Raw genomic sequence first — 27,939 nt, 5'->3', positions numbered from 1 at the left:
AGAGGAAACCAGTGCTTAAGTGACTTGGCTAAAGTTACATGGTCTAAATGACAGCTTAGATTCAAATCAAAGCCCTGCATAATTCCAAAGACCTTGCTGTTAATACTTTGGCCTCTAATTGTTTTACCTTTCAGTGCTGCTTCTCAGATTTCACTTTCCATCCTTAAGATTACATCAAATACTGTCTCAACTTTCATCTTGGAGTTTGTATAGGAAGTGATGGGAAATGCAGCAGATTTGACTAGATTTTATAAAGGCTTTGAATAACAGGAAAGGAATGAAACTAATGTGCTTCATACTTCTGTACACTTTTTCTTCTAGTCCTTACAGCTACTCCCTAGGGTAGGTATCAGTCTCATTAATCCCTTGCCTGAGAGTACATGGCTAATAAGTGGTGGAATCTGTCCCTGAATCCAGCTTTGTCTCACTTCCAAACCTGTATGCATTTAACCCTACGTCTTCAAAGTGGTTTGAACTTTTCCGGTAGATTAATGACTTATAATTTGTGGGCTCTGTGGGCAGCTGTGGGTTTATTTTAAGGAGTTAACTTGAACCCCTGTGTGCACCAAGCCTTGTCTGTAACCCAAAGATGCCTGCCTTCATATATGTTATATTTCAAGTATGTAGGTGCTTTTATGATAAGATACAGATAAATCTAAAAGATAGTAAATTCTAAGTACTTTTAAATCACATTTTCTCAGTCAGCATATATTAAAAGTAGGATTTATGGATTTAAAGGGCCTTCTCATCTTCAAAAAGGCTGGAAACCACTGTTGTAAATTGATTTTATCTGTATTTGATCTATTTCTTAGGTGGGGCTTGGCAGCCTTTCTCAAGAGAAGGGGAATATCCCAAAACAATGCAAGTATTTAAAGATACGGCAAGAATAACTGCAAACTTTAAATTCTTGTTCTTTAGATGAAGACTTCTGTTAAAAAAAAAAAAAAGGTACTAGTTACCTATAATAGGCAAATCCATAAAAATAGTCCAAGTAAATTTTAAGTAGAAAATTTAAGTTGTTAGGAAATTATAGCCGTTCCTGTAATTAGGATTTTTAGAAAATAAACTAAAAGGATCAAATTACTGCTTTTAAATTATGAAACAAAAGGTATGTAGTATGCTATTACATAGGATTTTTTAAAAAAAAAGCTCTTACAGATGATGGTTTTAAAAGAGATGTCTGAATTTAAGTAGTAGTTTTATGCTAGCACATAGAGAAATATTGAGAGTGAAGGTGTACCAATACATTCAAGTTGTAAATAGGCTGGAATTTGGGCTTGTGATTCTGTAGTTTCAGAATTTATATCATTAGACTTCTGATGTTGGTAGTAGTCTCTGCAAATTTGTTTTTGCATACTTTCTCAGCCTTAATAGGGTTAATTGTGGCTTGGCAAGTCAAGAAAAGGAGTTCTGTGCTGTTTTCAGACTGCAGAATCTTGTTGCTATGCAACAAACCTTGTCAGTCAGCATAGGGTATAGTAAATTGGTATTCTCTGTCCCTTTTCACCACATGCTTATTTTGTAATCTGAGAGAAGTGGTTTCAGGCTATTTTGCAAGGTTTTATTTTAAAACAGGCATTTAAAGATTTTTGTTACTTTCTGTAATTGGTTACGTTTGAGCTCTGTGAAGTCTTTCTGTTCTTGTGTAGAAGATACACTAAAATGCTTGTGTTCAAAGAAAGGGTTTTATAGATCTGTTTCCAAGTAGTTTCAGGTTAGAGCAGTATTTTTGTTTTGTTAGCAAGAGGGATGATACTGCCACTTCCAATGAGTAAATTTTTGCTTGTGCTATGGCACAACATATTATTTTAAAATTTATTATTTTAAAATTTATTTTTGAAAAGTATGGACCCAGAAGTTGATATCAGCACCCCTTAATTAATAAAATATTTTTTAGGAATCTTAAACTTGTATAGTATCTCCTGTAGAATCTGATAGTTTATTTTTTTCCAGGGGAAATTAAAATGCTTTAATAGCAAATGGGTGATTGATAATAGCCTTTCCCTAAAAAAAGGGGTAAAAAATACAAAACATAAATTTCACCATTTTAATCATTTTTAAGTGTACAGTTTCATGGCATTAAGTACATTCATATAGTTGTACAAGCCATAACCTCTCCTCATCCCTGGAACTGAGTAATAGCCTTTTGTAGCCATTTAGTAACTTAATCCAGGTCCTCTTCTAAATGCTTTAGATAAATTAACTTATTTAATCTTCATAACAACCCTATAAAGTAAGTATTTTTGTTATGTACCAAATGAGAAGACAGGCACAGAGAAGAACACACACGTCATGAGTGGAGCTGGAATTCAAATCCCAGCAGTCTGGCTCTTCTGTGCTCTCAGCCACAATGCTATGTTGCCCTCTTTTGGAATTACTTTCTTTTCTGTTCAGTGGTAGGAGCGATGATTTTTTTTTAAAATTACTTTTTGTACTTTATTCAAGTAAAGTTAATATACTTTATCTGCGTTATAGGCTGCTAATGATTTTAGTTTGGCCATATTTTAGACTTTTGTCCCTAAATATTTCAAAAAGATGTAGTTTGCATTATATTGTTAATTGTATATAAAATCATATATGTTTTGGTTAATTGTATAGAAAGGATTTAATTCTCTTTTTTGGCTTGTTTCTGGACCATTTGCCGTGCTGTTCCTTCCAATAGAGTGTATGGAGTATGTAAATTATTTTCTGATAGTTTAATACTAACAGACAGGGAAGTACATTGTTATTAAAGAATTCTAATGTGATGCCATTTAAAGGCTAAAGCCAGTTAGCATTGGATCACATACTACTTAGTATTTTCTAAATTAATGCTCTTTTTTTCATGGGTAATCTGGAGTTAATTGTGTATTGGCAGTCTAGAATAAAGAGCAATGGGCAAGAGTGAAAAGGGAGAAAAGCAGTGCAAAGTGTCATTTGAACTTTCGGTTGATGCAAGGGGATGGATTTTTTTGAACTCTGCTGCTTTCTCCTGGGTGCTCTATGTCTATTTTCATTCTTTAATGAAGAACTTACCTTTCCCCTCTGACCCCTCACTGCTCCCCTCCCCCATTCCAGAAGATCTTCTGCCTTGAGAACCCTTGACCTTGATCTTCCCTGATTTATATGGTCTCATCCTGTTCAAAGAGGTTTACTCTATAGTCAGTTTGCTTTTCATTTATCATCCCAGTTGCGCCATCTTTTAAAAAAAATTTCCTCCTTTTATTTTTGTGCATTTCTATGTATGTTTGATTTATGCATTTTGTTATTTGTTCACTTGATATGTTTTGCATTTTTCTATGCTTTTAAAAAACTCAGAATTTTTATTAGTTGCATATTTCACTGTAATTTACCTATTTCCTGTTAAATGGCTATTTGTATGGTTTAAAGTGATTTTGTATAATGAATAATGCTTTCATGAACCCAAAGGGTTTCTTTTCCTCCTAATTACAGACTAATTCCTTAAGATAGATTTCCAGAAATAGTATTAGATCTCTGAATAAATAGAAACAGTTTTAAAAGATCTTGAATCATATTGCCAAATGCTTTCTAAAAGTGTTGTGCTGGTTTTCATGCAAGCCTGCAAATATATGGAGTGTCCATTTCACCACAACCCGCAGCAGCAGAGAATGTTTTGATGCTGACCTTTAAATCTAAGAAGAATTGACTTACAGCTCTGCTGGGCCTTTATCCTAAATTACACCTAGAGGACTTCCTAGGTGGCGCAGTGGTTAAAGAATCCACCTGCCAATGCAGGGGACAATGGTTCGAGCCCTGGTCTGGAACGATTCCACATGCCATGGAGCAGTGAAGCCCGTGTGCCACAACTGTTGAGCCTGTGCTCTAGAGCCTGTGAGCCACAACTATTGAGCCCATGTACTGCAACTATTGAAGCCCACGCGCCTAAAGCCCATGCTCCGCAATGAGAAGCCACTACAATGAGGAGCCCGCACACCACAATGAAGAGTAGCCCCTGCTCACTGCAACTAGAGAAAGCCCGTGTGCAGCAACGAAGACCCAACGCAGCCAATAAATAAAATAACTAACTAAATAAATTAATTAAAAAAATAAATTACACCTAGAATTATAATTGTGGTTGGGATTGGATTTGAGAGAAGGAAGCCCTGGCTATCAGTTTCTGCTCCTTAAACTGCTTTTTAAGTTCTGTTTTGATGCAGTCAGTGCCTAGATAAGGTTTCATTTAATGCTGTACCCTTTTGGATATGTGAAGTGACTGACTTTTTCTGCTTTTCAATACCTTAATGATTTTGATAAGTTGGATGGTATGGGACAAAGTGGTGTGTGTTTCAGGTGACATTTCCCTTGGGATCCAGGGTCAGAAATAGGTTTGGCTCTCTCCTTCAACCTTCAGGGGGCTCTGTGGGCAGTGAAGGCATCTGAGATCAGGTTCAGTGGCCACCTTGTCCAGTGTGGTGCTTCTCAGATGTAGCCTGAGCTGCTATTACTTCTTTAGCCAGAAAATAATTAACAACTCTGGAGGTAAAGTGGCTTTTTCCTAAAAATTTGTTAGAGAATTCAGAAAAATTAAGTACTGGTAGAATGTTTTCCCTGAGTGGAAGAAAGGTCATGGGAAAAGCATTCCTGAAAGTTGATAATGTGGAAGCCGCCTCTGACCTCATAACAGCATTTGGCACAGTTGTCCATCCTGGCCTTGAACCACTTTGACTTAGGTGACTTTTAAGTTCTCTAGGTTCTCTCCTTATCTCAGTGACTGCATCTCTTGGTTCTCTCCTCCCTTTTCTTTCTCTTATCCCCCTGACTTCCATTCCTCCCCAATCTATTCAGCCCCTGGACTGTTTCCCAGATTTAAATTTCTGGCTGGCTCTCTCTTATGCATTCCAGATAAGAAGCTCGCAACTTAATTCATTTTGTGTAACTAATAGGCACCTTAAACATCACGCGTCCACATCAGAGTGTGTGATATGTACATACAAATTTTTACTTGCTGATAAATAGGTATTTCAATGACAGTTTTCAACCATAACAATAACATAAAGGGCTAAATTATAAATAACATCAATATAAGACTTGTAATATTGAAATAAATGCCTTCTACACACATTTTGTAAGCTTTAGATCTCATGATTTTTCTTCTGTTAGGCTGAAAGAAAGTTTACCTATTTTCTTCTGAAAGTCTGAACAAAGAAAGATACTTATTAAAGGATTTTTCTTATGTGAGCTTTCATATACTGTGTACCTGTACCATTAAACACCATTCCTTTTTCTCAGTATTTCATATGTCAGCTGACAAACAATAATTTGAACTGTTGTATGGTGGTACAATATGGTAACTCAACAGTTCAGTTGTGTTAGTATCAATGTCTTCGTAGATTATTGTGTGCAGTTATTTATTCTATTTTTATATGCATTTATTTGTTGTACTATTATTTTTTGCCCTTATAAAAATGAGGAGGAAGTAGAAGAAATGAGCTCTTAATAACACAATTGAGATAAATATGGAAGTCACTTAGGTATTCCGAAAGTGGTAATTCTTCAGTCTTAATGGGACTGGTCCCTATTTGTACTTAAGCTGGTTGTCTATGTCTGTATATCATACATGATAATTTTGACGCTGATGAAAACTCAAGTTAGCTGAAGAAGGACCCTAGTGTAGTTTACAGCATCAGAGTGAGAGCAGCTGGAGCCCGGGCTGCTCTTGGACCTCAAGGATGAGAACAGAGCTGGCAGTTTTGGTTGACTAGGAGTTAACTTGCTCTCTTATCTTTGCTAGGCTTTATTCTTTGCCCTTGTAGTCTTTCTTCACATGGTTTCTCTAGATTCACATTTTCCAACTTTTGTAAATTGAAGTCTAAGAATGTTTCTTGTAATCTTTAGGTACAAAAATCCTGAATGAAGACTGGTGACAAGCCCTGCCTGGGTCACTGTCCCTTCTTCTCTAGTGGGGGTTGGGATGCTGTGATGAGCACCAGTGGTAGTGGGGAATGAGCTTTTCTAAAATGAGAGAAGGAATGCTGGCAACAGATACCCATTATGATATTCAGCCAAGAAAAAGACAATAGCAAGTCAGTTATATAGAAAAAACACGGAAAAGTCTAAAAGGTGAAGTCTTATGATGGGAGAAATTGGTGATTAATATGATAGTGATCTGTTAGATATACAGGGTTATAGAGCTTGTTGAAGGATGTAGCTTGCAACACTCCTCTTCCTTTATAATAGTAAAAGAAAGTTGGGGGGAGTTCCCTGGCAGTCCAGTGTTTAAGACTCTGTGCTTCCAATGCAGGGGGCATGGGTTCAATCCCTGGTCGGGGAATTAAGATCCCACATGCCATGTGGCGTGGCCCCCCCCCCAAAAAAAGTTGGGGTTTGCTAAGACAAAATGACAAAATTTAAAGAAAATTGGTAAGATAACATCTCACTTCTTATAAGATCTCTGAGCAACTAAAAAAAAAAATACTTCTGTCTACTAAATATTGCTCTACATAAGCCAAGAAACTAGAAATTTGAGGTGAGAATTATTTAGAAAATTAATTTTATCTATATTTTTTGTTCATTTAAGTAATTGCTTGTATCTTAGTTTTTAAAACTAAACATTCATCTCCTGATTAGGGATTTCCTATCTTTTGACTCTTGGAATGAAAACTCATTTTAAAAATTCAGACTGTTGCTCAGCTCTTAGACATCCTGCTTTCAGGAATGGGTGATATCTGAGAGACCAGGGATACTGGAATTCCATGTCTGAGTGTTTCTTTCATGTTCACTTTGTTGACCCCATTACTCTACCATAAGAAAGCAGACTCAGGGAAGAGCCACTTCACATCCCACCAGGTCAGGGTCCTTAGTCCTTAGCTTTCCCCTTTATTTGTATCCACCATGTAAGAATGTGGCCTGGAAAGAACTCACCCTGTGACAGGTATCATAGGATCAGGATCCTGGGGTATTTGCCCTCCAGGGGATCTTGATCTTGGCTTCTTCATCCTCTGTAGCTAGAGTCCAGATGTTGAGGAAAACAGAGCATCCTTTCATTGTCTAGGACAGATTGTCTCACCTCCACTAAATCATGAAGCTTTTAACATTTAAAGCTTGTCTGTTTTCCAGGAGCTTTGTTAATAGAAGTATCATGGTACTTTGGATTTACAAGCGACATTGTGGGTTTTTGATTACTGATAAAAAGACTTGTTAGTTATTTCCTTTTTTTTCCTCTGTTACCAGGTTAATACAGGTGTTTTTTAAGAAAGCACCAACACAAAAGAGTTAACCTCTAATCTCAGAGCTCTTGGGGAATTATTTTACTAATATTAAGCAAAACAGAAGAATTGGGGGAAAATAGTTTAGAAAACAAATCAAAGGGACTAATTTGCTGATTAATAGATATAATACAAAGAACAGAACAGAATAGAAAAGCTAAGCACAAGAAGCATGTATCCTTAAAAACAAACAGTAAAAAAACCCCTCTTTGTTTCATCTTGTTCCTTTCTCTAAGTCTGCTTTTTTCAGAAATATCTTAAGTCCATGTTAAGAACTCTAGTGTCTTGAAAGTTCTTGACTGCCTTTCTTTTGGATCTTAGTGTAATCCAGAATCTTTTCTGCAGTACAAAAGTTTTTCTACTTCTGGAACCTTAAACTTAACGGTGTTTTTTGCTTCAAGTAGGGAAGCCTTCTGTAAACTGGGCGTGTGTCTGGCATTTCTCTTCAGAAGCATGCATGTGTGTGTATATATATATATATATATATATATATATATTACCCCCATCCCCCGCCCCACCCCGATTGTAGTCTCTCCCTTTTGCAATTCGCCTTTTGAGTGACTTTATGGAGCATGTAGCGTCCTCCACTCTTCAGCCTTTTCCTGTAAGCTATCTTTACATGTTTGAGGCTTGCAGTTCTGTCCTTCTGCCATAGTTTCATAAATGTTTAAGACAACTTACACATTTTAACAGCTTTATTGAGATATAATTGACATAAACTAAATGTCACATTTAAAATGCACAGCTGGGACTTCCTGGGTGGCGCAGTGGTTAAGAATCCGTCTGCCAGTGCAGGGGACACAGTTTTGAGCCCTGCTCTGGGAAGATCCCACATGCCACGGAGCAATGAAGCCTGTGCGCCACAACTGTTGAGCCTGCGCTTTAGAGCCCGTGAGCCACAACTGTTGAGCCTGTGTGCCGCAACTACTGAAGCCCATGCGCCTGGAGCCCATGCTCTGCAACAAGAGAAGCCACCACAATGAGAAGCCCGTGCACCACAATGAAGAGTAGCCCCTGCTCGTCACAACTAGAGAAAGCCCATGTGCAGCAACAAAGACCCAACGCAGCCAATAAATAAATAAATAAATTTATTAAAAAAAAAGTACAGCTGGATAGATTTTCACATGTATGTACCCATGAAACCATCACCACAGTCAAGTTAGTGAACCTGTCCATCACTCCCAATTTAAAAGGTAACGTAAGCATGTCAACAGAAATTTGGAGAATAGGGAAAGAAAGGGAAGTCACTCATAAACCCTAACACTTAATTTGCATGACCTTTCGTGTCTTTTTTTCATTTACCACAGTATCAATAACACTTTTCCCCTTTGTTACTTGGTCTTAATAGTAGCAAGACTCTTTAAAGATTTGACCAATGACATGTTAAAACACCCTCTTTACACATCAGACACAATAGCACACAGAATTGTTTCATGTTGGGGGTGGAGACAGATTTTCAACTGCTTTTGGAGTAAGAGTTATGAAGAAAGAGGCAAGGAGAGAGTAAAAGAGAGAGCAAGAGTGTATGTGAATGGTCCCCTCTCTTCCAAAGTGAGTGGTACTCTGTCTCCAAGGGCTGTGAGAGGGACAGGTATGCTGCAGAGAGCTTGTATGTCTTAACTATTATAAATGAAACTGAAGCTGTGGGCTGAGGCAGATGGTAAGTTAGAGTGCCTAGTTGGGATGTATTCAGTTGTTAAAGGCCTATATAGCACATGGCAAGAGTTCGAGTTTGAAATACTCAATTTAGGGAAAACCCTCGAAGAATTTGGTAGGTGGAATGACAGGATCCTCATGGTGTGAATGTAAAATAATCTTAATGGTTGACTAAGAGGTAGGTTTGTTTCTTTATTTACACATGCTCATTTCTTTTTTCCCCAGCTTTATTGAGATGACATGTAACATTGTTGACATATATGTAAATTTAAGGTGACATATGTAAATATTGTGAGATGAATACCAATAGGTTAGTTAACACCTCCATCCCCTCACATAATTGTTTTGTGTATGGTGGGAACATTTAAGATCTATTCTCTTTAACAACTTTCAAGTACAGTTGACCTTTGAAAAATGTGGATTTGAACTTTGAGGGTCCCTTTATTTACAGATACTTTCCAATAGTAAATACCATGGTACTGCTCGGTCCCTGGTTGGTTGAATCTGTGGATGTGGAGGAACCTTGGATACAAAGGGCCACCTCCAGGTTATACTTGGATTAACCCCCATGCCGTTCAAGGGTCAGCTGTATATGTATCATACTATTACTATAGTCGCTGTACTGTGTATTAGATCCCCAGAATGTATGCATTTTATAACTGGAAGTTTGGACCCTTTAACCAACATCTCCCCATTTCCCTTACCCCCTGCCCCTGGCACCCATCAATCTGTTCTTTGTTTTATGAGTTTGGCTTTTTTAGATTCCACATACAAGCAAGAATATACGGTATTTGTCTTTCTCTGGCATACTCAGCATAATGCCAAGAGGTGGGTTTAAAGAGATAATTCTCATGGCTCTACTGAGTGGGTTAGGAGGGTGATGAATGTTACCAGACCAAATTTGGGTCCGCTCGCCGCACAGTAAGGGCAATCTTAGTGACACCGGGTTGTGGTGAAGAAAAGTGGCAGCATTTACCGCAAGGCACCATACAAGTAGTCAAAAAGCCTGAACTCCCCGATGCGTTTCAGGAAAGCATTTTCATTTTTATTATTACTTATAAAATATTTATCTTATTTTTTGGCTGCCTGGGGTCGTAGTTGTGGCACACGGTATCTTCGTTGTGCGCAGGGTCTCTAGGTGAGGCACGTGGGCTCAGTTGCTCTGCGGCACGTGGGATCTTAGTTCCCTGTCCAGGGATCAAACCCACGTCCCCTGTGTTGAAAGGCGGATTCTTAACCATTAGACCACCAGGGAAGTCCCAGGAAAGCATTTTTATAGGCCAGGTGGGGAATTCCCTAGTAGTTCAGTGGTTAGGAATCTGTGCTTTCACTGCTATAGGCCTGGGTTTGATCCCTGGTTGGGAACTAAGATCCCACAAAGCCATGAGGTGCGGCAAAAAAAAAAAAAGCCAGGTGAGGGAGAGGGGTGTTACAGGGTATGTGATCAGCTCATGCACAGTTCTCTGGTTGATGGTGAGGTAACAGGGTGGTGTCACAGGGGTTAACAATATTGATCCTTAGGCTCCACTGTGTGGGGAGGCCCCCCCCCCCCCCCCCCCCCCCCCCCCCCCGGCAGCTGGCTGTGTGCTTGCATCATCAAGTAATTAACATCTTTCATTTGGTGGGGGGTTTTAGCATCTGTAAAAACAACTCAGAAAGTGTGCATCACATACTGTTATCTAGCTACTTCAAAGAGAAGCTAAAGCAGAGGATATGGGGGAAGGGTCTGTCCCCTGAAGGCCCCATAGGGTCCTGCTCAGTTACAGTAAGTACCAATATAATGAGAATGGTTGCTGGGGCAACTTAAGATTATTGGTAGGAATATGAAGGAATGTTTGGCAAGATTTTTGATAGTACAAGACTCTGCAAAGAAGTGGATTTTTAAAGATTAAAAAGGATTGTCGCTACCATTAAGGAGCTTATGATCTGTTGGTTTGAACTGAAAATACTTTAAGAAAATCAGATAGGGCTGATAGAAGTGGCAGGCAGAGGTTGAGGCTTCAGATTTGGTAATTGTGTGAAAACAAAAATGAACCATGGGAAAGTACTGGGCTTTTAATAGAGGCCTGAGACTTCTCTGGTGGTTAAGAGGAGAAACCAGTAATGGTCATATTGAAAAAGCATTCAAAGCTACTAGATCACATCACAGCTTAATTTCAGTTAGTCTCAGCTTTTGAAAGCAGTTGTTTGGTAGGAATTTAGCACATGTGTTTCTGTGGAAACTATGTTGTAATGAGGGGTGATTAGGTCCTCAATCCTCAGGCCATTTAATGCATCATGTCTTTGAAGTATGTATTACACTGTTAGGTCAAAAGGCAGCAGATATTGGCAATTGAATATGGTTCAACCCAGTACATTTCATTATCACCAGACATTTTTGATGTCTATAATGTTTCTTTGACAAACACTGGGACTACAAAATTGACCTGATAGACATGTCTTAAAACATCTCTCTGGGACCATCCATTCAGAGTTTCAAATTGAGATGCCCAAGATTGAGGGTTCCCCACTCCCCTTGATGTTGCTCAGTCTGGGAACAGGGATTCTCCTTGGTCTTGAGGTTCTTCTGATGGGTCTTCTCTAGTAAGTCATCCTCTCTTTCTCTGTCCCTAAAATAACATGAAGGAGTGGGATGGGAAGAGGGGTAAAAGGGGAGTGTTTTAGGACGGTGGTCTTCAAGCTGGGTTTTTTAACAGTTTACCAAAATTGAAAGAATGGAATAGAAAATATCAGAATACACTGTGCATGGTAATGGCAAGTATTATTCCATGAAACAGTTTCAGTTCTCTTTGTATGTACGTACTGGGTCGTAGTATGTACTGTGTATTTATCACTGGCTTCAAAAATTTTATGCTGTTTTGGGAGATAATTGCTGTGGGTTGGGCATCTTGAGGTTTCAGGTATTCCATTGTAGGGTCCTGAGACGTCCTTAACTTCCTTTCTACTGTGGGCCAAATGATAGGCCTTCTTTCCTTTCACTGGGTACCACCAAGCTCCTTTAAACTCCGGCTCATGTCCTTTTCTTTACCTGCTATGTAGTGAAGTACAATCTTATACAGGGTGGAATCCTTTGGGGGTCTTTTTTTTTTTCCTTAAAGGGGCTTCCTAGTAGTTGCTGGTATAAAGGTAGTTAAAAACAGAAAACTGAAGGCACAGAGGTGCCTTTCCCCTTTTTTCATTTCAGTGTTGTAAGCAGACTGTAAAACTTGCTGCTTGAGGGGCTTACCTGGTGGTCCAGTGGTTAAGACTCCCTGCTTCCACTGCAGGGGGTGTGGGTTGGATCCCTGGTTGGGAAACTACAACCCCGTGTGGCGTGGCCAAAAAACAAAACAAAACAAATGAACAAACAAACATCTTCCTAGTTGAGTTTTGTACAGAAATTAAAACAGATAGATGTGGTTTCAGGGGCTCTGAGGAGCCTGGTCCTTTATGTCTCAGTGCAGAAAGAATTCAGTGAGAGGCAAAGTGATAGATAAGAAGTGATTTATTAGAATAGGACACTTGTGAGGCTTACAAGTGGGCGGGCAAGAGGGTGCTGCGCTGAGAACTTAGTGGGCTACAGTTTTATAATCAAAGGAAAAGTGGAAGGGGAAAGGATCTTGTCTTTCTTGAGTTGACGTCATGCTTCCATCATCAGCTCCTCCTCCAGGTTGGGCAGGGGAGTTTCTTGTCCCTACATGGTCAAGCCAGGACTGTAAAAATTATTTCAGGTCTCTGTACAATGAGCACCTTTCCATAAATTATTGTATTTTTATGTGTGCAGAGACTTTCCATAAATTATTGTATTTTTATGTGTGCAGAGAGCATGTCCTAGGGATCATTAACTTAACTGAGCTCACTGAGCAGGATATGGGTCTCATGCCACCATTGTTTTATTGTTTTGGGGCATGTCTCGTGCTTGTGTTGCATGGTTTTGTTGCTAAGCAAGCCTGCTTGGTTTTGTGGTTAAGCAGACCTGCTTTCTTGAGTAATCATTAGCTTACAGGGGTGTCCCATGCTTTTTTCTACTTACAATCCCCTAGTGGGATTAACTATTTAATCACCTACTTTGTCCCTTTACTCTGTCCCTGTCAGAATGACCCAAGGATTCATCTGTGATTCAGAGGAAGACAAGATAGAATGGTGACATTTAGTAGGCACTCAATAAATATTTGTGGACTGAATGAGTGAACGGAGAGAGTCTGAGCACTTGTCTGGGATCATTGAACAATTTATTAGTGATTGATAAAACACGAGTGAACAGAGGCGATTATCTTTCCCTTATTTTTATGCTATACTCTCAGAAGGAGAGAGATAAAGAGAGAGGAATCACAAATTGGCAACTGGTTGAATAAAAGCAGTCCCTGTGACCAGTTTTGTATTTGGATGGCCATTCTTTTTCAAGAGAGATGGATAAACCATTTATAGAAAAAGCTGCTGGTGGTTTTAGGTTTGAGGGATATTGGCCCATGGTTCACTTTTCCTTTTTCTCTGGTTATTGGAAAAGTTGATTGTTAGGGAGGCTGATTGCTTTCAGGGAGTCGTCATTTTCCTCCAGGGGGATGTTTGAATGAGAATGGAGGGACTGCTTTGGCAAGGGCAACAGCTGCTAAACAGTCTGTTTGGGGATTAGGTGCAAGTTGGTATGTAGTTGAAATCTGCCTTCCGGTTTCTGAAATTATGTTCCTTTGCCTCAAGAATAAATGTTTTTCTGCTTACTCCAGTTACAGTCATTTAGTTCAGGCTGGTAATGTTTTTAATCGATAACCTTTCTCTGATAACCTTTCTCTTTAAGGGACCTTCTTTGATAGAGTATTTGACAGCTACTTACTATGAGGGAATTCAAAATGTTGCTTCTGTCTTCCCTTAATTTAATCACAAGTTAGTGGTAGCAGAACGTTTGAATTAGAGAATTAGCTGTATATTACTTAACCGTTTTGGTAATGGTAGAGACTTAAGATGCCTTTTGATCCTTTGGATGTCAGTATCAAACAAGATTTGTGTTGGAATTTAAATTCTAATAACCTTTAGAAGCATTAGTAGTAGAATGTACTTAGCTGGTTGAATCCTAAGTTTGCTAGTGAGTTGGAGTTGCATACTATAGAGATAAGAACCTGCTGTAGGTGCTTTAATTGGGGTGTATGCTGACTTCTATATATCAGACAATGTGTCTGAATATCCTGAGCCAGGGTCTTAACCCTGGTCTCTATTTAGGCCTGGCCTGCAAGTTGTCAGTCAGTAAGCTGGAAAGTCTTTTGTGGTATCTCTGAGCCTGGAAGGGTAAGGTACAAGGATTTGGAGGTACATTTGCATATTTGCGTATTTAGTTTGGTTATATCTTTGTGAGTAGAGCTTAATTTACTTTTGTAGAATTGATGATACAGTTGTTAGTGGACAGGTAAATTTTATCTAACTTTAAAATGAGAGATGAAAATGTCCTTTTCGAAAAAAAAAAAAAAAAAGAAAAGAAAATGTCCTTTTCGTTCTCATGTCCAAGGTTGCGTTTGTTGGCCTGAGCTCAGCAGATTTTCAGCTCTTAAGCCTGGTGTCTTCAAACCTTGATTCAGTGGGTAGGCTCAGTTTTCTAATCACTAGTAAATTTAATGACAGTAAATTTTGAATGCTTGTATTTTATGGTTTCACTTTTGATTCTTGAAGATCTCAGCTAACTCTTCTCTTCAAAAAAAAGGATATTTTTCTCTTCAATTTTTATATATGGATACGGTATAAATATAGTTGCAAATACTATATATAGTTAGGTGCTTGTGAAACTTCATTTCAACTACAGATCAACAGAAGAGTAAATGTAGTTAGCCTGCTTTTCTAATATATTTTAATTTGAAATTCACATATGAGAAAAATTTTTTCCTCAGCATTATTTAGTATTAGTGTATTGATTCTAGTGAGTTCTGAAATAATTCTCATGCCTTAGATGTGACTCTATTAAAATATTACTCAAAGGGACTGTCATACAGAGTGAAGTGAGTCAGAAAGAGAAAAACAAATACCGTATATTAACACATATATGCAGACTGTAGAAAAATGGTACAAATCTACCGGTTTGCAAGGCAGAAATAGAGACACAGATGTAGAGAACAAACATATGGACACCAAGTGGGGAAAGCGGGGAGGGTTAGAGGGTAATGAATTGGGAGATTGGGATCCCAAATTGTACGCTCTAAATATATGCAGTTTATTGTGTGTTAACTGTATCTCAATAAAGGTTCTAAAAAAAAAAAATTACTCAAAGGGTTTGTGTATGGGGGCAGCATTGGGATGGTGGGCATAGGATAGGATTGATGTTGGGGGAAAGGTTAATATAATGAGAGTAATTTGAGGTAGGTCTCTAAATTTCTGAAAATTGATCTGATATGCTATAACTTGTACTAGAGCATTATCCTTTATTAGGAAGAATATATAATTAGTGATTTTGTTGTTAGGACTGAAAACTAGACCCTTGTCTTGTCCTTAGGGAATATCCACAAAGTTATATGTTTTCTTTGGCTCCATAAGTGTTATTTGCCCACTGACGTATTTTATATTTAAAAATAAGATTAAAGGGAACCTGGCGGTCCAGTAGTTAGGACTCCACACTCTCACTGCCAAGGACCTGGGTTTGATCCCTGGTTGGGGAAATAAGATCCTGCAAGCTGTGCCATGTGGCTGAAAAAAACAACAAAACAAAACAAAAGATTAAAAATATAAAAATAGCATGTGCTATTAAAGAAAATTGACAAAGTATGGAAAAGAACAGGTTATCAGTTAGCTAATATTGTTGATTAGCTTCACAAACATTCACTACTGCCAGGTACAGTTTTCTGGTGTGGAGATATGTAGATAAATAAGAGTCACGAGGAGTCTTTCAAGTCTTTCAAGATGGTGGAGTGGCAGGACCTTGAGCTTACCTCCTCTCATGAATACAACAAAATTGCAACTGACTGCTGAACAATCATCAATAAAAAAGACTGGAACCTACAGAAAAAGATCTTCTACATCTAAAGGCCTAGAGAAGAAAGCACAGCCGGACGATAGGAGGGGTGCACTTGAAATGCAATCAAAACCACCCCCCATCCCCCCACCCCTTGCCTTGGGTGACCTTGCAGAGGCTCTCCCACAGGAGTGAGAGTTCTGAGGCTCACCTCAGGCTTCCCAGCTTGGAGGTCTGGCATTGGGAAGAGGAGTCCCCAGAGCATTTGGATTTGAAGGCCAGCTGGCTTAATTGCAGGAGCTCTACAGGACTAGGGGAAACAGACTGAGTTCTTGATTGCACAAAATCTCACGTGCACTGGGACCAAGGGCAAAAGCAGTAACTTCATAGGAGCCTGGGTCAGACCTACCTGCTAGTCTTGGAGGGTCTCCTGGGGAGGTGGGGGACGGCTGTGGCTCATGCTGGGGTCATAAAAACTGGTGGCAGATATATTGGTGATTATTCATCTGCATGAAATTTCCTCAAGGCAGACATCTTGCTTGGGTCCTTAGCATCAAGACCTGGCCCTACCCAACAGCCTGTAGGCTTTAGTGCTGGATGCCTCAGGCCAAGCAACTAATGTGGCGGGAACGCAGCCCTATCCATTAGCAGGCAGGTTGCCTAAAGACTTCCTTATCCTGCAGCCACCTCTAGACATGCCCCTAGATCCGGCCCTGCCCAGCAGAGGGCCAGAGCTCAGCTCCACCCACCAGTGGGCAGGCATTAGCCCTTCCCGGGAAGCCTGCACAAGCTTCTAGACCAGCCTCATCCACCAGGGAGCAGAAACCAGAAGGAAGAAAGTTACGACCCAGCAGCCTGTAGTCTGCAAACTCAGGCCAGACACTACCCTGGGGCCTCTGGCCCCTGCCGCTTGGGTGAGTGCATTGCTGGGACCCGTAGGACATCTCCTACAGAAAGTTACTTCTCCAAAGCTGAGAAACATAATTAACCCGAAATGAGGTGGCAGAGGAATGTGTTTCAGATGAAGGAACAAGATAAAACCCCAGAAGAACTAAGTGATGAGGAGATAGGCAATCTACCTGAGAAAGAGTTCAGAGTAATGATTGTAAAGATGATGCAAGAACTCGGGAGAAAAGTGGATAAATTAGGAGGATTTTTAAACAGAGAGAAAGTATAAAGAACAACCAAACAGAGTTGAATAATTCAGTAACTGAAGTGAAAAACAGACGACTGGAAGGAATCAATAGTAGAGTAAATGAAGCAGAAGCAATTAGTGAGCTGAAAGACAGAGTAGGGGAAATCACTACTGTGGAGCAGAAAAAAGAAAAAAGAATGAAGAGAAATGAAGACAATGTAAGAGACCTCTGAAACAATATTAAGTGCATTTAACATTCTCATTATAGGGGTCCCAGAAGGAGAAGAGAGAAAGGGCCTGGGAAGATATTTGAAGAGATAATAGCTGAAAACTTCCCTAACCTGGGAAAGGAAACAGTCACCCAAGTCCAGGAGGCACGGAGAGTTCCATACAGGATAAACCCAAAGAGGAATACACCATGACACATTATAATCAAAATGATGAAAATTAAAGAGAAAATATTAAAAGCAACAGGGAAAAGCAACATATAACATACAAGGGAATTCCCATAAGGTTATCAGCTGATTTTTCAGCAGAAACTTTGCAGAGCAGAAGGAAGTGGCATGATACATAATAAAATAATAAGGTAAGAGTCCTTGTACTCAGGGAACCTACATTCTAGTAGTGAATGTAGGAGAAAGATGACTGTACCAATAAGTCAGTAATCCAGTTATTCTCGTGTAATAAGTGCAAAGAGGAAGATAAAATGTGTGGTGGGAAAAGGTGGGGGAAGGGGGTGCACCAAGGCTTGACTTGATTGGAGTGATTAGGGAAGGCCTTTCGTAGGGGGTGAAGTTTGAGTTGATTTGAAAGATGAGGGAGGCAGTCGTGTGGAGATCAGGAAGGAGAGCATTCTAAACAGAAGATATAGTAGATCCAAAGGCCTTGAGATGAGAATTGAGCTTGCTTTGTTCCCAGGGGCAGAAAGCAGAAAGAAAATACAGTGTCCATAGCAAACCCATAGTAAACATCCTTTGAGTCTTTTTTGATGTATAGTTTGCCTTGTGTTTATAGAATTTGTATTCTGCTTTTATCACATTTGCTTCCTAACACAAACATTCCCCTATTTCACAATAATGCTTTTAGTAAACATTTTTAGTTTTGGCATAATTAATTTTGTAAATGCATCGTGATTTTCTTACCCATTCCCTGATAATTTGACATTTAGATTTCCCTCCCTCCCTCCCTCTCTCCCTCTCTCTTCCTTTATTCCTTTTTAGTTTTCCTTTTCTTCCCTCCCTCTCTCTCTGTCACTATTATAAATGTTCCACCAGTGCTTTTGGATTGAAAGCTTTTTGTTTTTTAGGATTGGTTCTCAGAAGGAGAAATATGAACTGGGGAAAAGATATGACTTACTGCAAAAATACTTTACACTTAACAATGTGTGGAAAGTTCTTACTATATCCTGGCCTGCATTATTATCTTTTTTTTTTTGAAAAAAATTTTAAAATTGTGATTAAGTATATATAACATAAAATTTACTATGGTAACCATTTAAAAGTTACAGTTCACTGGAATTGAGTACATTCACCATGTTGTACCACTATTTAGTTTCAGAACTTTTTCATCACCCCAAATGGAAGCCCTGTATCCGTTGAGGTTGAGCAGTCACTTTACACCATCTGCCCCCGCCCTCACCTGCCCCCCATCCCAGACAACCACTAATATGTTTTCTGTCTCTATGGTCTTGCTTATTCTGACCATTTCATGTAAATGAAGTTATAGAATATGTGGCCTTTTGTGTCTGGCTTTTTTTTTTTTTTTAAGCTGAGGTTTATTATGCCATAGCAAGTGTTAGTGCTTTATTCCTTTTTATTCTGTTGTTTGATATGTGTTTGGATATACCACATTTTGATTCTCCATTCATCTGTAAATAGATATTTGGGTTATTTCTACCTTGCAGCTATTGTGTGTAGGTAGACTGCTGTGAACATTTATGTACAACTATTTGTTTGAGTACCCATTTTCAGTTTCTTTGCACATATACCTAGGTCATTTGATGGGTCAAATGATAATTCTGTTTTTAATCTAATGAGGACCACCCAAACTGGTTTCCACAGCTGTACCATTTTACATTCCCACTAGCAATGAATGAAGGTTCCACTTTCTTCACATCCTCTGCCGACACTTGATAATTTTGCTTTTTGTTATGGCCATCTAGTGGGTGTGGTGAAGTGGTATCGCATTGTGATTTTTGATTTGCGTTTCCCTAATGATGTTGAATATCTTTTCATGTGCTTGTTGGCCGTTGAAATTTTTCAATTTGAAATTTTTATTGATGTATGTAACAGGTACAGAAGTACACCTATCATAAGTGTTAACTCAGTTTTCACTAACTCTATAGATCCATGTAACCAGAAGAAGCTAGCTCCCTTCATGCCCTCTTACAGTTAAAATGTCTTTCCAATGGGTAACTGCTCTGACTTGTAACAACATAGATTAGTTTTGCCTGTTTTTTGTACTTCCATAAGTAGAATCATACAGTATGTATTCTGTGTCTGGCTTCTTTGGGTTAACTTTGTCCCATTCATCCATATTGTTCATATTATTCTGTTGTGTGAAATACTAGTTTGTTTATCCATTTTACTGTTGATGAACATTTGCATTTGTAATTTCTAGTTTTGGGATATTATAATGTTCTGAGCATTCTAGTATTTGCTTTTTTCTTAAGCCTGCGTATGCTGGCCATATTCCGCTTCTATAGTGGTTGCACTAGCTTCAGGTTTAGTATTATTTTTGCAATGTTGCCATTGGTATAAGTATTTCCTCTACTTTGTTGGTTGGCTTTTTTTGTTTGTTTAACTTTAGTTCTTTTTTGGACATAGGGAAGTTTTCAGTGGTTTCCTTTTTTCATTTCTTGGTTAATTTTAAGTTTAGAAAGTGATCACTCCATCTAGAGTTCTGACGTGGAGAGTCAGTTCTCTGAGTCAGATAATCTTGGTATGAAGTTGAAGACTGATCAAATGTAAGCATACTTGAAAAACAGAATATTTTCTGATCTGGGGACCTGACATTGTTTTGTTTTCTTATTAGATTTTAAGAGTGTCCTTCAGTATTTTACAGTAATTATAAAAAACACACTTTTTTTTTTTATTTTTTTTTGGCACACGGGCTTAGTTGCTCCGCGGCATGTGGGATCTTCCTGGAGCTGGGATCGAACCCGTGACCTCTGCATTGGCAGGCGGATTCTTAACCACTGCGCCACCTAGGAAGCCCCAAAAACACACATTTATTTTTAACCCCACAGTGGGATCTAAATGACTTATTGAGGCATGAATAAATATTACTGTACTTCTTTGGTCTTTGAGCTCTGTTAACCTTCTACTCCTTAAAGTACTTCTTTTAAAATTACAAAATAATGCATATGTGATAAAGAAAATTTGAAAAATACAGAAAAGCTTTCATAAAATGAAAGTAATACCACTACTCTAGAAAAAACCACTTTTGGTGTGTATACTTACTATTTTTTTAATGCAGTATTAGTTTTCTGTTGAACATAATGTTCTATAATGTGATTTCTCCCTGAGTAATGTACTGTGCATACTTTGCTCTATAATTAAATATTATTCTAAAGCATGATTTTCTAAATAAAAGCATGATATAAAGTTTAGTTTTTATCAAAGTAGCACATAAAGTCAAATAGTTCCATAAGGCTTAGAATTGTGGGGGGTGGGGGGTGGGGAGAGTAGTCCCTAGCTCTCTTTTTTCACCTCTAGAATCCAGCTCTCCAGAGGAATGGCTGCTGTCTTTTACTTGTTTCTTCTACAGTTTTTTTGGTATTTCCAGATAACATGCTTAAACCAGCGTTTGCTCCAATTTTAGAATTTATTTCTTAACTTCCCACTGTGGAAGATAGGAGTTTATTTTTTAAACATTGCCTCCCTCCCCACGGTGTGTACTTTCCATATTCTATATATGGTTATATGACAAATTTTGGTTAACAAGTTTGCATTATTCTGATTATATAATATGTACATCTGCGCCATGTTGTATATGCTGTGATTACATTTTCTTTTGAAACATTTTCTTTTATCCAGATTTAATGAATCTTTGCGTTCATTTACTTAGTTTTCCATGCATTCATCACTTATTCAGCTCCAAACTCCCCTTCTGATGTTTAACTCTCCTTTCAATATAGTGAAACATATCAGGTAATTGTTCAGTGTCTTTTAGTTTTTGTCTTGGATACCTTTAACCTTCTGTTCCAGTTTGGACCGATTGCTTCCTTGGCTGGCTTCTTGTAGTGGAACTTTTTGAAGCATGGGAAGCAAATTCTTTTAAACCTGAACTATTTAAGAATATCTTTATTAGAGCCTCCTCTGACCAATAATTTGACTGTAGTAGAAGTCAAGGTTGGAAATTATTTTTCCTCAGCATTTTGAAGGCATTGCTCCAAGTGCCTTCTAGTTTCTGGTGTTGCTGTGAAAAATCTGTTGTCATTCTGATTCCCAGTCTTTTGTAGGAAACCTGCTTTTTCTTTCTGGGAGCCTTTATTCCTTATGCTCTGAAACTTTCTAATGATAAGTCTTAGTGTGATTCTGTAAAAAAAAGTCATTGTGCCAGGCCTTTTAAATCTAGAAACATACACGCTTCAGTGCTAAGAAACTTATTATTTCTTTGGTAATGGGCTCTGAAGAGGAAGAACTCCTGTTACGGGGTTTTGGGGCCTTCTGAACCAATTCTTTTTTTTTTAACCTTCTCTTTTTTTCCCGTTTCCTGTCTTTGCTGTTGCTATTCTTTTTCTTTATATTCCAACTCTTTTATTGAATTTAAAATTTTTAGTGTCTTTTTTAATTTAAAATTTTTTTGTTTTTTATTTGTTTTATGAATATTCCTTTTAATAACATTCTTATTTCACCAATGAATATCTTTTATTCCACCTGAAAATATTAATCTCACACAGTTTGAATTTTTTTCCTGTTCCCTGCTTTAATGTATTTGTTTTTGTATTAAAAGTTCTTTTCCTCTCCGTTTTGCTTCTTACTTTTCAAGTTAAAGGCTTTCTTACATGTTTGATGATCCTTGGCTGTCTATTCAGATTTATGTGTGAGGCTTTTTTTTTAGTGAAAGGGCACAGCATATAGAATGATGTTCCTCCTTGAAGGGTAAATTAGTGGATCTGATTTTTTTTGAGAGACCTTCATTTCTCAGCATTGTTAGGTCTTTTTTCTTTTAGGCATTTGTTTTCCATAGAGATATTTTCCTGCCTAAGAGAATAAGGTTGACTGCCAACAGTCTGTGGCAGTGTTGGGGAAGAGGAGGGTAGTAGGTGGTTGGTAGTTACCATTCAGTATTTAGACTTGCACTTCATCCGCGTTATACCTTCCCTCAGAAATGGCTTTTGTTTGTAGTCTTCCTAGTGTAAACTTTCCAGAGTGAAGGACTGAGTGTCTGGTTGGGATTCTTGGGTTATAGGGTCTGTGAGTTGCACCTTATATGGTGTGTTGACCGGTTCTTTTTAGTCTGCCCTGCTCCTGATTTGTGAACTTTTTAGGCTTTTTTCTGGGCACTTACCCTCAATAACTTCACTAGATAATTTCCATTTTCTTCATCCATTTACTTTCCAGCTTCCAAAATTGTAGTTTGCTACAGTTAGTAGTGTGTATGTGTGTACATATAGTTTACTATAGTTCTCTTTCTTTTTTTGTTTGTGTGTGGTCTCTACTTTAAAAAAAATTATTTATTATTTAGTGTTGGACTTGTAAGAAATGCTACTGCTCCATTCTGCCAAGCAGAGGATGGAGGTGTTCTGGTGAGGCCTTCTCTGGTCTTTGTGTTGGGGCTGTCAGCTGCATTACACAGGACCTCCATGTGTGCTTATTTGGTTGGATAAATGTTGGACTAGTTTTGTGATTGGTTAAGGTTATTAAAGTTTACTTATTTTGAATAGGATATCAGTGCTTTTCAACTAATTTATTAAAATATGGTAATTCTAGTAGGTTAAATTTGGGTATAATGTATATTTTAAATGATCTAACATTGCATTAAAAGCATTCGTAAAAAATTCTTTTTTTGATGCTTTATGGATAATCTGTTTAAAAGGAGCATATTCTTTAATACAAGGGGGATGTGATGTTTAGGTTTTTAAGATGCTCAGTATTTTTAGAGTAAGAGTATTAATTAGCTTGCTAGGGCTGCCATAGCAAAACACCGTTGACTGGGTGGCTTAAACAACAGAAGTTTATTTTCTTACAATTCTGGAGGCTAGATCTAAGATCGAGGTGTTGGCAGGTTTGGTTTCTTCTGAGGGCCTCTCTCCTTGGTTTGTAGGTGGCACCTTCTTGCTGTGTCCTTACATGGTCTTCCCTTAGTCTGTGTCCCACTCTCCTCTTATATGGATGCCAGTCACATTGGATTAGGGCCGGTGTATATGACCTCATTTTACCTTGATTATCTCTTTAAAGATCCTAACTCCACAGACAGTTACATTCCAAAGTACTAACTGTTAGAACTTCAGCATATGAATCTGGGCAGGGAGGCAGTTAGTAAAATTCAGCCATTAAAAAATATTTTGTCTCTTATGCTTTGAAAGCAGTATTGTTTCAAATACACTTGAGAAGGGAACGTATTTTTGTAGCACAGTGGAAACAGTATGGGCTTGTTAGATACATAGGCCTGATTTGAATCTTAGCCTTGCTTCTTAATAATTCCCTAAATTATTTAACCTCTGTAAGACTTGCTCCCAAATCTGTGAACTGAGAGTAACAGTATATCACAGGGTGATTGTACAGAATTAAAGACTGTGTTCTTAAAGTGCCTGGACATAGAGTTGCCTTTCAAATATTCGCTATTGGTATTTTTTTCCTAAGGTAGTGTGTTTTGTGTATCCTTTTTTTCTTCCCCTTAACTTAATATCAAAAAATGTCAATTTCAAATATATATATTATTTTAAAAATTACCGTGTGCTTTTCTATTTACAAGTTATTTTGAATACGAGCATTTTCATAAGGTTCAACCTAAAAATGTATTTATGTACTTACCCAGTCAGTCTCTTGGTGAAATTTCCTATCATCACAAGTTGTCACTTTAACATTCTTATACATACTTAATACACTTACTTAAGTGAAACCTACAGAAATGTAATCTGCTTGATCAGCGCATACCTACATTTCAAAGACTTCCGATGTTGAAGGACAAACAGCTTTTCAAAATGCTTATTTCACTTTTATCAACAAGATATGATAATGCCTTTTTCCCATTCTGACATTATCAAAGTTTGGAAGGATATCTTGTTTTAACTTGTGTTTCTTTGTCTAGTGAGCCTCAGTATTTTCCAAATCTTTATCGGGCTTCTTTAAATGTTTTGTGACTTGTCCATTTTTATATTGGGGTATTTGTGTTCTTGTTTTTTAAAGATCCCTTTTCCATTGCTTCTAGATCCGTCTTGCATAAAACCTGAAAATTCTATTACTGTTTTCTCATTTGTTAATTAAACTAAAGAGAAATAGAATCTTTCATTTCCTGGATGAAGAAGCTGAAACCAAAAAGACCAAGTGCACACACACTAGATTGCTCAAGTTTGAATCACGACTTTATGGTTTAGTGCTTTTATAATCTTAAGCAAGCTCTTTAACTTCTAAGCCTCAATTTCTTCACCTGCAGAATGGGAATAACAACAGACAGTACCTATTTCATACAGTTAATGCAAGAATTAAATGAGATGGTGGTTGAAAAGCTCCTATCCAGTGCAGGTTACATAGTAAGTATCAATGTGGAAGGTTAGCTATCAGTGATATTAGTGAATGGTTGTGGGAGTAGAATCTTTAATTCCAGTGGCTTTTTGTTTTTTGGCATTCCTGACCTTTTCACTAGAAACCTCATCAGCATTTAGTAGAGAGTAGTATTTATTTTAAATAGTATTTATCATTTTTCATTTCAAGACAGAGTATATGTTTCCAGCTAATTGTAATTAGTCTTAAAACGATTTCATGAGATTTCTTGAATACATCTATTTAGTTGCTTTTGCTTTTTCTAATTTTGTGATAATAGTTTAAAAACAATAAAATTAATGCAACATTGTAACTCTACTTCAGTAAAAATAAAAACAGAAGAGAATATAATAGAACATATTTAAGAGGGATTCCTAGGGGAAGCTGAGATGAAGCGAGAGAGTAGCACAGACATATATATACTACCAACTGTAAAATAGATAGCAAGTGGGAAGTTGTTGTATAACAAAGGGAGTTCAACTCGAGGATGGAAGATGCCTTAGAGGACTTGGGACGGGGAGGGTGGGGGGTACTCGGGGGAGGGTGGGGGGGGAGTCGAGGGAGGGAGGGAATATGGGGATATGTGTATAAAAACAGATGATTGAACTTGGTGTACCCCCCGAAAAATAAAAAAAAATTTAAAAAAAAAAGAAAGAGGGATTCCTGTTGTAACTTACCATTGATTTTCAGTAGCAGTCAGTAACTGACCCATGTTTATGACCATGTTTTGCTTTGGACCTGGTTTTGTTACAACACAAGCACACAGGCACAGCAGGTACATCCTGGATGTATCTTGGTTAGGAAAGTTAAGGCTTGTACATTACAAGAACTGTTTGAGCAAAAAGATCTTGCTTCTTGGTTAAATAGTAAGAAAATCAGTGGCTTTTTTCCCCCAGTAAAATTTAAAGGCTAGATATTTGTATCCAGTCTGTTTTAAAATTAGATTATAGTATATTCACTGTTTGTTTAGCCATCATTAGTAGTACTTTTTATGATGTAGTCGGAAGGTTTAAAGGGCAGATGTCATGCTTTGTTTTACATTTCAAACTTTATTTTGTAGTATTCTTATTGTCTTTTCAAAGTAATAAGTTCAAAGTAACAAGTTATTTACAAATTGTGTGTGTGTGTTTTAGATTTTTAATTTAGTATTTCCTATTTGCATTTCAGAGATTAAAAAGCAATTTGATTGCTCCAGGTTCATGTTTTTGGAATTTTTTCTGTTGTGTAGATTTTCTTTCATAACCTCTGTGAGCAATCAACACTATATACTGACATCACCCCTATTGTGTATAAACTGTTTAACCATTCACAGTCCCTACTGTAATGTCTAGTTAATGTGGATTAAAGTATGTTTGCAGTCTTCTTGTAATCTTTTCTCTTAGGGCTTATGTGAATTATGCTTATTTTCAAATCTTGTTTTTTCTCCATTTACAAATATCTGTTGCTTTTTTGTGCTATTTAGTTGAATAAAAAAGGAAGATTTATACTGCTTGGTCTTTTATATTCTGTTATTATATTCCAGTGTTTTATGTTAACACATATAATTTATTTTGGTGGGTTTTTTTTATTGAAGTATAGTTGATTTGCAAAGTTGTGATAGTTTCAGGTGTACAGCAGTGATTCAGTTATACATATCTGTTTATATTCTTCTCCAAATTCTTTTCTATTATAGGTTATTACAAGATACTGTATGTAGTTCCCCGCGCTATACAGTAAATCTTGTTGCCTATCTATTTTATATTTAGTAGTGTGTATCTGTTAATCCCACACTCCTAATTTATCCCCCCCTGCTTTCCTCTTTGGTAACCATAAGTTTGTTTTCTAACACATAATTTTTAAACATTGGTATTTATTGCTTGTGGACAAGTCACTTGGTAAGGTAAGCAGTCCTCCTTTGTTTAATAGCCACCCAGTGCATGTTTTCCCACCTACTTATTTACCCCCTTTTGTAGTAAGCCTTATTTCCCTATTCTTTTATTTGCCCATTTTCTTACATTGACATTACCCAAAGAAAAAAGAAACAGTAGAAATTTCGCTGGCCAAAAATGGTGAAAGAGGGTGGACTTTAATTATGCTTGGATTACCCTCTAAGGATTCGGTGTTTTCAAAATGGACAAGACAAGGAATTCTAATTTTTATGTCTACTACTCAAAATAGCTTAAGTTTCTGTGTTTATTTAGTGGAATGATAGTGTTATTATTTTTACTCATAATGTGTAGTGTTACTGAAGATTTTTTGACATATAGACAAGTTTTTGCATATTAGAAGCTTGTAGAAGAAATTAGCGGTACCCACAAAAAGTTTTACATTGTATTGTAGTTGAATACATAAGATTTAGAATAAGATTAACCCCTTAAAACCTAATCTTTTAAAATAAAGGCTTTTGGGTAGTACTTTCATGTTTTATATGATACATTTCTGACTTGACAGTCTTTTTTTCTTTACAATCCTAAGTGATCATTTTTAATTTTGACCATTTAAACCATACCCATATGCTACTTAAATTTGTGAAATTTTATGTATATTGGCTGATGCTCTAAGTTTTAAAACTTTACCTTTGGTAAATACTGTTTTTCTTAATGTGCTTTTTCATAGTCCTTCTGATTGATATTCTTGGAGTGTTGTCTTTGAAAATAAATATTACTCATAGCACTTAGGTAGCCAGGCATGCTTATAATGATGCCTCTATGTACATTTTAAGGCTGTGGTAGAATAAACATAGCAATTCCTTTTCTTTTTGAAACTGAACTTGATACTAGTGTTAAATGCAAAGATGAACAGAATTTGCAGTTTTGGAGAAAAGCAAAGGTTTATATCTGAAGGCATACTTTTTTCAATTTTCTTTAATTTAGAATACTGATGTATAATTAAAAATAATTTTGTAGGAGCTAAAGATTACCATATCTTAAATAACTCACTTGTAGAGTTATTCTTCACTGGCTTTTAAACATGTACTTTGAACTCTCATAAAGAGGTATATATGTAGTAGTTAAATCCTTTAGAAGTTTCAAGAAGTTTCATATCTAATTTTAAACGTTTGTTACATTAAATTTTTAATTTATTTTTACTTTGAGAAAATGACTCTCTTAAGGTAGAGTCCTCATTTTGGATGGTCAAGAGCCATTGATTAAACAATCCATTTTTTGAGACGTTGATTTGTGGTGCCCTTTTACTCCTTATTAAATTATCATTTAATTTTTTGTGTCATGGAGTAAGTTTTCATTTAGTTCTATTTGGCTGTTTACTCTTGTGCATAGACCTTAATATTCTTAATATTGTGCCTATAACTTGTATAGTATGTCTTAATGTCTGATCCTGCAAGTTTGT

At 37.3% G+C, this 27,939-nt stretch overlaps 1 protein-coding gene across 10 annotated transcripts in view; it reads left to right on the top strand.

Moving 5' to 3' along the window:
• The window catches only part of ENAH (ENAH actin regulator), a 146,871-nt gene that overhangs the window by 16,005 nt on the left and 102,927 nt on the right, over window positions 1–27,939 (top strand). The window contains exon 1 of one of the 10 annotated variants that reach the window (XM_057726210.1): window positions 16,202–17,489. The exons of the other annotated variants lie outside the window; for them this stretch is intronic. Within the exon in view, the coding sequence (XP_057582193.1) occupies window positions 17,467–17,489 (23 nt within the window). The 5' untranslated portion in view covers window positions 16,202–17,466. Of the gene's footprint in view, window positions 1–16,201; window positions 17,490–27,939 lie in introns of those variants that run through there. 10 annotated transcript variants of the gene reach the window in all.

Source organism: Hippopotamus amphibius, chromosome 3, assembly GCF_030028045.1.
Source record: "Hippopotamus amphibius kiboko isolate mHipAmp2 chromosome 3, mHipAmp2.hap2, whole genome shotgun sequence".
NCBI classification, from domain to species: domain Eukaryota; kingdom Metazoa; phylum Chordata; class Mammalia; order Artiodactyla; family Hippopotamidae; genus Hippopotamus; species Hippopotamus amphibius.
Note: the sequence above shows the minus strand (reverse complement) of the source record. Positions and strands in the feature narration are given on the sequence as shown.